Below are 12,232 nucleotides of genomic sequence, written 5' to 3' on the forward strand. Positions count from 1 at the left end.
TAATGATCAAGACTCAGATTAGACTTCTTCTCAAAGCTCCAGTGTAATACATTGACTGTATAGTATTTGAGTTAGGCTGTCAGACTTGAGGCACAAAGGTTGCCGGTTTGACTCTCGACGCGCCAGGTTTGTAGGAGGAGTAATTAACCAGTGATCATCCTCATCCTCGACTGAGGTGCCCTGATCATAGTAACATGCCGCTCCATCCACTGTGGAGAGCTGTGTCACAATGACAATTAGAGTTCTAATTTCACTTTCACTTATGATTTCCTGTTTTTTTCCCGCTATGGCGTAACATAGCCTTTCCCATGACAATCACATGTCTGATGTCTCTGACTCTGGATGAACCCCCTAACCACCTTGACTAACACGTTCTGCATAAAACACTGGAATCATGAAAAAAATGACATTTTTCAAAAATATTTACAACTATTATCACCACTACTACTACATCAGTTTCAAGTATTCCTATTGGGGTCAAATTTTACATTTGTGTCCAACATCCTCATTTGTGCACCATCTTCCGCTGGGTTGTCAGGAATGTGGATTATTCTGAGGGTCTCATTTTCACCTTCGATAGTGTGATACACTCGCAACAACTACAGGTCTCATAGTTTTACTTCTCTGCCCTTGTATGCTTCCAGCAATTCAGTGAAATCTTGCTCTTTGGACCTTAGACATACAGTACAGGATCTACACATTTCCACTAGCTGAAAGCATATGGCAACAACTAGAATCCACCAGCATCAGTAATTATTTTGATGGAGAAGGCAGAGCAAAAAGAAGCTAAAATGGAACACATTTCATGTTTTGGGGCAGATTTAACGCGGCTAGGAATTGCTCAGTGGCATCAAAGTTCAGGCTTACAGCAACAAGCCCAATGTCACGGGGCCAAGATTAACAAATAGGCCTTTGTTTAGTTGGGGGCTAGAGAGAAGGAGGATTTTGTTTCCAGAACATGTAAATTCAGTAAAGAAAACTACCCACAAGGGGCCTTGTTTTATTTTTATTTCATTTAAGGCAAACATTTTAGACAAACATCAAAGTGTATTACAGACAATATATAGATCCTATATTAAAAGATAATATATACGTGATCATCTTCTTAATAAACAATCCTCTTCATTAAAATTCTACATAAAATTTGTCATGAATTTCATTGAATTGATTTCTTCAATGTTAAATAACATAAAATGTTATTGCAGATGGCCTGCCTTCCCTTTCTATTTACCCGGGCCGGTACAGCAGTTACATGGCAATGAGTGGCTTCAAAATGCCATGGTAGTGTGGCCATTTCCAGGGCTGGTTTATTGTGATTAGGTCATTAAACCTGTACAGTACTTGGCAAGAGTCAGCTGAGCAGCTACACTTCTTCTTTAAAGGGCACTCTTCACGCCCTATCCAATGCAGAAAGGATGGTGTGCAGGATTTTGTTTAGACTTTTTAGAATGATAACCTTGGTTACGTATATCCAAAGCACCTGTTCAAGTACAAAGGCGAAGAAATGCACTGTGAATCCCAATCTAAATGCAATCCAGTTAGCCCAAAACAAATGGCAGGTTCTTGCTAGTTGGGTCAGAGGGATATTGACTGTGCATCATTTAAACCTGAACTAACTTGATATGGTGGACTGGATGTGCTTATAAATCTTGTGCTTGAGCTTATTATTTCTTATTAATCTAACAGCAGCAGTAGCTGGTTTGTAATTAATCTTGTGAAAGTATAAACCAACATATGGCACGATCATACAGATAAAAAAAATAATACAAGAACTACCAAAAAAACCCAAAACGGTCAAATCCTGACCAGCACCAAAGTCCATACGCTCGTCACAGAGATAGACTCATTTCAAAGGTTATGCCAAAGAGATGTGAGATATTTATTTTCCAAAAACGAAGGCACGTTGGTTGGTTCTGTATGTGCTAGGGTGGTCCTGAAAGAAATGTACAAGGTATCATGAGTTGGGCTTTTCTTTTGTTTCAGACATGTAAAAGTTTTATCCTTTACCTGACATGCTTTGACGATGTAGCTTCCATCTTCATCAGAGGGTGACATGGATGTTGGTATGCGATGTGCTTTAAAATCAGTTGATGTTGTCGAAACATGTCAGGTAAAGGATAAAACTTTTACATGTCTGAAACTAAAGAAAAAGTCTTGAGTCAACAGTTGGACATAATGAACATCTACGAGGTGCCATGTTCATTGCTTGCTCTCCCTCTCCTTCTTGCTGCTTCCAAACAAGGCGGATGCCACAGCGATGGCTCCCAGGCCGAGCATGGTGACCATCCCAACCCCCACCGCCACCTCCGCCGCCTTGCGCACCTGCATGCAAACACACACACACACACACACACACACACACACACACACACACACACACACACACACACACACACACACACACACACACACACACACACACACACACACACACACACACACACACACAGATTGCTGACGTCAGTGCTGATAATGCATACTGTAGATAGGGCAGTCAGCGCAGACATTGGAGGCCAGCGTGATTAAACATTATGCCTTGTGAACTGCATGCTTGCAACTGCTGTATAAATGTGTAATGTCACTAACAAGCTTAACATAAAAATACAGTAGCTTACCAATACCACATTTTCTACTCCTGCTGTTGTTGATCATTTACTTCTACACTTTACTTTTACATTTACACTTACTTTTATCATTTACATTTGATCATTTACTTTTAATCACCTTGACAGTGTATGATCATAATGTCTCTGTGGCATTATTCAAACTATTAACGTTATTTCTTTTTGCAATTTGCCTCCATGCTATCGCTTTTTGCAGCATATTCCTCACAATGGTACAATTACAATGTGGAATCATGAGATGACCACAGGTTCATCATTTAATATAGATAGTGATTTCATATGAAAATGCACAGCATAGCCTTTCTGATCATAACAGTGGCATGTCTGTGAATCAAAGTTAAATAGGTGTGCTAGTGATTTATCTGTTTATTACTGACTTTATGACTTCCATTTATTGCATAGGACTGCACACATCATCAGCACGTGGACATTGGCTGTGAATGGGAACCGTATTGAGCATCTTAACTTCCTATTCCTCCTATTGTCTCACCTGGCGTGACTCAGCCTTGCCGTAGCGCAGCTCGGTGGCAAAGTGTTCACAGTTGCCCCGGAAGACGCAGTAGGGCAGTTCCTGGTTCAGCATGCTCTCGGCCTCCTGTACGATAGTGCACGCGGGCCGGGGCTGGTAGTTCTTGTCCAGGAGGTTGTTGACTTGCCACTTGTCGGTCCCCACCACGTCCCAAAGCTCCTCCTTCTTCACGATGGCCTTGTCACACAGCACCGACATCATGCTGTAGGCCCCGGCTTGTGCCCGCTCACCTAAAAGCAGGGAAGTCAACGGACGGGGTGAAAGGCAAATGGGTCAGTTGTCCCGGGGCCAAGGAGAATAGGTGCTCAGAATCGGGTCCTCATTACACTGAATGGTACAGATCTAAAGTTTGGAACACCTTTTCATTCAATGCATTCTCTTTATTTTCGTGGCTATTTACAGTTATATTGTAGATCCTCGTGGAGACACACAAAACTGTCACATTACTGTTGGAAAACTGCTAGAATTGTTTTTTTTTTTTTGTTAATGAAATAATTCTACACGTGTTCATGCACAGTTTTGATGCCGTCCTCGAGAATCTACAATGTACTGTTTATAAATAGCTATGAAAGTAAAGAGAATGCATTGAATGATAAGGTGTGTCCAATCTTTTGGCCTGTACTGTATGTATTGGATGGAAGAGCTATTAGGACATCCTGTTTGAGCAGTAAGCTTACCCTGAAGAAGGCTTTGGCCGCTACGCGTGGGTCTCTGCCCTCATGTTTTTAAACTTAAAGGGACAGTTTGGTCAATTTCAACATGCAGTTGTAATGCTCACACTAGCCTGGACTTGTCAGTGGCTGAGATTTTTTTTTCTTCTTCTTCAGCCGTTTCCGAGATCCTGGTCATTGTAATGGGGGCAGCTCTTTGTTTACAATTTAAAAAAAACATTTTTATTTATTCCCAAAAACATCCAAAAGGTTATAAAACATCAGCAGACAACTAGCAAACAGCAGTACCTTTTGGGAAAATATTTGGAGTTGGCCTATGTTTCATTTTTAAAAAATGTAAACAAACGCTGCCCCCATTAGAATTGCTCATATCTCGGAAAGGGCTGAGCCGAAAAATGTGGCATCACCAGGTACTGACAAGTCAAGGGTAGGGTGAGCAATACAACTGCATGTTGAAATTGACCAAACTGTCCCTTTAATAGCCATGTTTAAATAAAGGCTTTTTACAGCAATATTGTTGCACAAGAAGAGTGCCTTGGACTCCCTTTTTGATAAAATATTGTTTTTCCCACCCACCAAAGAGCACCTTCAAGATTTTTTCAACAATTCCTGAGCACTTCGGAGTTTCTCTTCACTTGATAGCCTTTCAGATGACTTTGTCCTGGGCCCGTCAAAAGCGGTCAGCTGCCCTGGCTACAAGATAGTTGTTCAAGGTTGACACAAGTTTGGAAGTAATGTGAACTTGAATTAACTCAAGTGCAACTGCTAGACTGCTGACGGGTACCATGAGGCAGGAAAACATCACTCTTGCCCTGGCTTTCTCACACGGACACCCGATTGCTTTCACAATCCAGTGCAAAGACTTTAAAACTATGCACTGTCTGTGAGGACCCCCAAGCAGGGTAGGCCTACTGCTTCCCCATACTGCTACATTGGGTAGCATGTTGCGACTGGCCCCATGATCTGATGACACATGAAATATTGTTTTGCTGTGTCTGCAGTCATCATGTGCTATGCCACAATGACAAAAGTGGGACTTTTTCTTGCACTTTCAAAATACCTCTATACCCCCCCCCCCCAATCTCCCATTGAAATATATGTCATGGACTTGGTCATGTTTTCAAGGATTCAAAAATTCAAGCAGTTACATTGGTCACAGTACAACATGCAGTGGAATACTGAAATTACAGTTGTCTGTCCCCTACTGTACATCAGTCTTGTTTAAAACGACACAGTATGTATTTTAGAAACAAACATGGAAACAAAAGAAGCATGGCATGACTTACTGGGCGGCGCTAGGTGAATGACATAACCCTCCCCAATGTACACAGCCCAGTGCTGGTATGTTCCTCTGAAGATCTCAATCAGGTCACCAACCTCCGGTTTCTCGCCATCGTCATACTAAATAAGCAGGTTAGAATGAAGTTGAATAAAAACTTGTGCACCGGTGTATGAAACATGATAACATTTTTGATATTAAGTATTATATCAGTAGCCTACTCTATTATATAAGCTTTAGGGCGTTTTGCTAGTTGGATAGGAAACAATACAGAATGAGAGGAAGAGAGAGAGAGAGAGAGAGAGAGAGAGAGAGAGAGAGAGAGAGAGAGAGAGACCTGCCTGGGCAACAGCACGTATATGGGTCACTTGGAGCAGTGGGCCAAAGCACCCCCCAGCATGACGACTTTTTTGGTGAAAAGTTATTACATAAAACAGATTAATAATCATACCAAAGTTGGCGCCATGGTGACCCCTTGCGCAGACGGCCCCAGGTGCGATTAGATCACTTTCGGTTTTCTGTTCCTTGTTGGTTGGTTGAGCACACTGTGGGATACATCATGGTAATCATATGTCACAATGTAACCACAAATTTCCCGGATAGTTGTAAGCCATGCGCCTGTGTTAAAGGGTACGACGGGATGAGGTTGTAACAAAAACTTCAACAAAAACAAAAAGAAGACAATACAAAAGAAAAGAAAACAAAACAAAACATTGATCGCAGCGTTGCTTCACCATTTTGTAGCGGAGCTGTGGTCACTAATTTCACATTTGCAACCTGTGATGTCTGGTGTTACATTACATTTTATCCATATCATCCATAACCTGTCATTGTCAACAATTACAGCAGGCATCTTTTTCAGCTACTTGACAGATAATCTACTTTTCCGCTGGCTGGGACAGGCTACAGAAATCAACCTATTAGCCCATCCCAACGAAACGGCACCACATATCTTCACATCACTCACCCCCCTAAAAATCTCAAATTGCTCTCATGTTACGAATTTTAAAAATGCGTCATACCGTGCTGATGAAGGTTTTGTTTTGTGGAGGTTTTCAGCACAACTTCGCTGTCCGTCAGCTGGTAGCAAGAGAGCAAGAGGCAAATGGCAAGAAGCATAGGACAGCAGGGAGAGGAGGAGGGTGCTGGGGGCTTTATTTATGACGCAATCACGGCAGGGCAAAACATTGAGCAGAGCTACCTCCCCAACAGCAGAGGGCGATCTGATTCGCAACCCATGCATCTCTAACGATGAAAAATCACACAGAAGAAGGAGGCTCGCAACACTTCCGGCGATTGGTTGATGATAAAACACCAATATAAAACACTAGAATTGTGTTAATCCGTCTAAATTGTTATTAAGATCACAGCTAAAATTGGTCTTGTGAAATACTGTACTAACTGTATTGTAAATGCGGTACATGTTGGTTGAAACAACGTACGAAACCTGCTGATACGTTTGATGGCTCGACCATGACAGCGATGCAGACCACGCACAGTCACACACCTCAAAGTACATACAGGTAGGTATCAGCAAAAGGGAATGTAAATATTGCACTGAATATCTTGAGATTAAGTAATTGAATTGGGGGAACCTAAATGCACAGGATTCATGCCGTCGTTTGTCAAAATCGGATTGAATAGCTGCAGGCACTGCACTGTCTGCACAAGCCATCCTGCATGCCCAAACGGTAGGTGACGGTCACTCCAAACTGAGATCACTCCCAGACGTGTAGCCCCAGGTGGTTCCATCACTCCCAGACGTTCTATCCCAAATAGACACACCATAGCCGTAGGCCTACAGTTCTATGACTAAGTGTGCATGTAGATGTATTTGTGTGTACGTCTTGGAAAACAAGTTTCAAGCATCTCAACTTTCCCCATTAAAGCACAAACATCCAGTTTAGTTAACTCTGTTTTGATGTCTTCACGCATTGCTTTGCTCATTCTAATTGGCATAACATCATTCATTGCACATATCTAATGTCATTGTTCTCTCCTATGTAGCCAGTTCAATATGCTATGAACTTGGGGAAAAAATCTGGCTTTTTGGGCCTATTATGACAGGCCAGTGTGAGAGGAGTCAGGTTATCCGCAGGAGAGAGAGGCGGGGTTGAGGTGGGAAATGATGACCCAGGCCAGACTCGAACCTGGGTCCCCATGGGCATGCAAGCCCATTTGTGGGAGGCACCAGTAGGCTGAGAACTTAATCATATAACTTGTGTCCTTGTTTTTAATACAGTCCCCATGAACTGGCTTTGGAGATAAAGGCCTTCATCAGCGGGGTCGACCAGACGCAGGGACGCAAGCTCAGCGTGCGCGACCATGCCCGCTGTGCCGTCCGACTGCTGTGCACGGTGCCCGCGTGCCGTGGCGCCGTGTTGGAGCACCTACGGGGCGTGTACGACGAGTACGTCGCGGCCTTTCTGCAAGACCTCGAGATGGAGCGCGACGGTAAGGCTGGGAATTGGCAACAACCTCACAATACAATATGTACCACGATAAAGCGGTCACAATACCATACACATACATGCCATGTGATGCAATATGTATTGCGATTTTTTTTCTCATGTTGGATAGTAGTTGAATGCCAGAATGCAGTGCAGTTATAGTGTACTGCTGCCTTAATGTATAGCAACAAAAAGTTTTTGTCTACTGGCATGTTTCACTATTAAGTAAGAGTAAGTGTGTGGACTTCTGCCTACTGTCCAAGCTAGGAAAAAAACCTGTAGCTAATACGTACCATGACACAGGGGTCACAATATGATCCATGTATCATGAAGAGGCCCGATACAATATATTGTCATGACTATATTATTTTTTTACATTCCAAGGTGAGGGTGGCGGCAGCAGCCTGGATTCTAACCTGGAGGATGTGATCAAGGAGATCCACTCAGTGCTGTTGGAGTTCATCCGTCTGAACCCCAAGGCCTGGGCCCCCCTGGTGGCCACCTGGGCTGTGGACCTGCTGGGCCAGCTGAGCAGCAAGCATGCCGGGCGGAGGGCAGCACCCCACTCCTCAAGGTAGCTAGCCATGGTCTTGTTTCTTGTGTGTGCACTCTGGCGTGCTGTGTTATGTGCTGATATATTGATGAACTAATGATTCTTACAACATGACTGGTCCATAGATCCAGCTGTGAAACTGAACTGACAATAGGCGTCATAGCATCAATAGCATTTGGTTTGTGTCCTGTCCTGTATGTGTAGAGTAGACCTGGAGTAGACTAATGTGACAATATGTCCCGTTATGTTATCTAATCTGACGAACTGCGCTTGCCATTTATGGTTGAGTAGCATTTTCACATCTTGTTTTAATTTTTTTAAATTTAGCCTTTAGTTAGCCAGAATTGTCTTGTTGAGACTAAATATCTCTTCTGCCAGGGAGTCCTGGTCAAAATTGCAGCCAACAAAAAGTTCCAGATGCAGTGATGCACATTAACACATAATAAGGTATTGTGGGCAGACGTGGCCTAGTGATTAGAGAGTTGGTCTTTCAATCTAGAGGTTGCCGGTTTGAATCCTCCCTGACCTCTCACTACATCTCCACCCATGGCTGAAGTGCCCTTGAGCAAGTAATAATAGTTGTAAGTCGCTTTGAATAAAATGAAAGCGTCAGCTAAGTGCAATGTAATGTAATGTAATAAGGAAATAAACTTGCACAAAACACAGTCTCATCTTATTATATCTTATTTGATCTTCTCCTCCAGCCTTAACGAGCTGCTGCAGCTGTGGATGTCCTGCGCCGCCACCCGCTCCCTGATGGAGATCTACTCGCAGTGCCTGGCGGCCATGTTGGCCTGGTGCCCGGACGCCTGCGTGGACGCCCTGCTGGACACCTCCGTGCAGCACTCGCCGCACTTCGACTGGGTGGTGGCGCACATCGGCTCCGCCTTCCCCGACACCATCATCAGCCGCGTGCTCGCCTGCGGCCTCAAGGACTTCTGCTCGCACGGCCACCACCCGCCGGGGTTGGGGGCTGAGATGGGTGGCCCGGGGGCCAGGGCCAGCCCAACGGCCTCCCTGTCCGGAATAGGAGGAGGAGGAGGAGGAGGAGGCATGGACAAGAGCAACCGAGTTCCCAAAATAGGCTCAGTGGTGGGCATTCTCGGCCACTTAGCCTCGCGCCACTCGGACAGCATCAAACGAGAGATCCTGAGGATGTTGCACGACAGCATGTCCCCGCCGTCGTCCCAGCCCCCGCCCAGCAGTGCGCCGTCTGGGAGCAGCTGGGAGACCTCGCCGCACCTCCGCCGGGCGGCCGTGCCCTTCCTCCTCCAGCTCATCGCCCTCTCGCCAACCCTGCTGGGCGCCGTGTCCGCCGAGCTGGTGGACTCGCTCCGGCCGCCGGTGCTGCTGCAGCTGCACTCCCAGCTGCAGGCTCTGCCGCGGGAGGAGCTGGAGAACCTCCTGGGCCTGGCCGTGCACCTGATCAGCCAGTTCCCCGCCGGCGGCGCCAAGGTGTTGCGCTTCCTGGCCGACACGGCCACGCCGTCCTCCGTCATCATCTCGGGCCCGTCGCCGTCGCCGCACGAGGGGGTGCGCGAGAGCTGCGACCGCCTCCTGCAGATGCTGCTGATGCACCTCCACAAGCTGGTCTACAGCCGGCCCGACGGAGACGAACCCTACGCCCACTCGTCATCTTCCTCCTACTCCTCCTCCTCCTCCTCGTCATCGTCGGTGCCGTCCACCACGCGGGTCATCCCCTTCCTGGACGAGCTCCAGGGCCACATCGCCGACCTCTGCGGCGAGACGCTGCGGCTGGAGCGCAAACGCCACCTCTGGCTGCACCAGCTGCTGTGCCTGCTGTCCGTCTACGGCGGCCCCAGCGTGGCCACCGAGGCCCTGTGCCACCTCCTCACCCTGGCCCGCAACCCCGAGGAGCTGGCGCTGGCCTCGCAGCTCCACGCGCCGCTCTCCGGCACGCTGCCGGGCCTGATCCCGGCCGCCGTGGCCCGCTGCGTGGCCCAGATCCACACGCAGAACCTCAGCAGCCGCGAGCTCAGCCAGCTGCTCAACAACCTGGCCACGGCAGTGCAGAGCCAGGAGGACGACCGCAAGGGAGGTGCAGGTGGTGTTGGTGGTGGTGGTGGAGGAGGTGGTGGTGGAGGAGGTCTTGGTGGTGGTCCATCTGCTGCTGCTGCTGCGTCAGCGCAGGCCTCCATGTCCGTCCAAGTCGGCGCGGCTGTCTCCAACCACCTCCACGACTTCTGCCCGTTGCTCCTGCACGGCGATCACCTCGTCTCCAGAGCCGCGGCTCGACTGCTATCGTGCAGCCAGCTCCCGCGCAGCGCCTCCCCGGCCCACATGCTGGTGATCGCCAGGGCCGCCGTGGCCCACTTCTTCCTGGCCCTGCGGCAGAGGGGCCTGGGCGTGGGCGGCGGCGGGGCGAGGGACGGAGGGAGGGGCAGCAACGAGTCGGTGACCTATTCCATGCGGCTGTTGTCCAGGCTGGCCGCTTACTCCCCGCTCACCCTCAAGGCGGTGCTCCAGCAGCTGGTGGAGGGCGCGCTGCACAGGGGCCACGCCGATCTGTTCGGGGGCCAAACCACGGGGGAAGACGGGACCATCTCGCCCTCGGCCGTCCCGGACATGGGTCCGTCACTGTTGGACATCAACTGCAAGTTTGGCACCACCGTGAACTTCTCGGGCAGCGTGTGGTCGGTGTTCCACACCGGCGTGATCGGGAAAGGCCTGAAGCCCCCCAACATGTCCACGCAACTGGACCCGGACAAGGTCACCCAAAACCTGCAGACGTTGCTGGCCGTCACGGTGCAGTGCTGCAGCGCGGCCGGAGGCGGCTCGGGGGGCAACGCCGGCAACGGGTCGGCGACGGGACCCTCCAACGGCGGCCGCTTCAAGCAGCAAACCGTCGACCTGGACGAACCCGCCCCGATAAACGCCGAAGCGGCCAAGGCCATCGCCGTGGCTCTGGTGGAGAACATCTGCCCGGAGGTGACCAACGGGGAGCTGGCGTGGCCGCCCGAAGAGCACGCCAAGACCACGGTGGAGCGGGACATCCACATACGCCGCGTCTTCGAGGCCAACCCCATCCTGTTTCACCTGCTGCGCGTGGTGGCGGCAGGGCGGCCTGCCCTCTGCTACTGCTCCGTGGTGCTCAGGGGACTCCTCGCCACCCTCCTGTCCCACTGGGAGTCCTCTCGGGAGCCCCTGGTGGTGGACTCCCCCTGGCACCTCCAGGCCTCCTGCCTGCTGGTCTCCTGCATGGGGGAGGGCCAGCTCCTGCCCCCCGTCCTCAGCAACATTCACGAGCTCTTCCCCCACCTCACCCCCTTTGAGGTCAGGCTGCTGCTGGAGGGTGTATGGGAGTACATGCGCGGCAACAGCCCCATGCCCCAGAAGTTCACCTTCAGCGCGGAGAAAGGACTCTTCTATCGGGATTTCTCCCGGGACGGAGACGTGGCACGTTACATGGCCCCCATTCACAGCGTCCTGCATAAGAACATTGACCAGCTCGGCCACCTGTGCTGGAGGTTCCAGGTTTGATCACGAATAGGGCTCATAGGAAAAGCATTCTGGAAGTCAATTATGGTCAGCCTGGATTTATTAGTTACAAGTCAGTGTCACATATTCCTGATGACCTTTATTTGTTTTAGGTGTCCAATTCAACCAGACTGCCAAATTGAATGATCGCTTGGTTGAATTGGATTGGTAAAGCCAGGATATTTGGAACATATGGAATTGGATTACACTAATGAACCCAGGTTGCCCATCACTGCTAGGAGCTTTAATAATATTTCAATGTTTTTGTTGTTGTTACAAGGAGGTGATATGCTGGAGTGCCATTGTCTTTTTTGTGTGTGTTTTTTTTTCTTTGTAAACACCTGCTTACATTGCTGACTGTACCACTCATGCCGTTGGACGTTTTGTCTTTTACACACTTTTTATGTAGTAGGTATAATGATGCTCTTTAATACAAGCAATTAACTTTGTATTTCTCTAACAACTATACTGTTAGGTAGTAAGTATGCCTTTGTTTTACTCTGAAACATTTGATACATATTTCTGCACAATTCTGTGAAAAATAAAGAGTTGCCAGACTTTTGTAAGTGTTTCAACTACACTCCAGACATCCCTCAGTGACAATGTCATTAAAGAAATGTGTATGTTC

General features: G+C 48.3%; 2 protein-coding genes across 2 annotated transcripts; one reads left to right on the forward strand and one right to left on the reverse strand.

The window, feature by feature from the left end:
• Positions 1–1,999: 1,999 nt before the first annotated feature.
• LOC134440238 (phospholipase A and acyltransferase 3-like) lies at positions 2,000–6,241 on the reverse strand. Its single transcript, XM_063190225.1, has 5 exons — positions 6,126–6,241; positions 5,555–5,648; positions 5,111–5,225; positions 3,115–3,383; positions 2,000–2,322 (listed from the first exon to the last, which is right to left on the reverse strand). The coding sequence occupies exons 2-5, from the start codon at positions 5,567–5,569 to the stop codon at positions 2,200–2,202; spliced, it is 522 nt and encodes a 173-aa protein (XP_063046295.1). The 5' UTR covers positions 5,570–5,648; positions 6,126–6,241; the 3' UTR covers positions 2,000–2,199.
• A 97-nt stretch (positions 6,242–6,338) lies between these two features.
• On the forward strand, positions 6,339–12,223 carry ints5 (integrator complex subunit 5). Its single transcript, XM_063190292.1, has 4 exons — positions 6,339–6,626; positions 7,346–7,557; positions 7,938–8,127; positions 8,811–12,223. Exons 1-4 carry the CDS (start codon positions 6,577–6,579, stop codon positions 11,605–11,607), a joined length of 3,249 nt encoding a protein of 1,082 aa, XP_063046362.1. The 5' UTR covers positions 6,339–6,576; the 3' UTR covers positions 11,608–12,223.
• The last annotated feature ends 9 nt before the right edge of the window (positions 12,224–12,232 follow it).

Source organism: Engraulis encrasicolus, chromosome 23 (assembly GCF_034702125.1).
Source record: "Engraulis encrasicolus isolate BLACKSEA-1 chromosome 23, IST_EnEncr_1.0, whole genome shotgun sequence".
Lineage (NCBI taxonomy): Eukaryota > Metazoa > Chordata > Actinopteri > Clupeiformes > Engraulidae > Engraulis > Engraulis encrasicolus.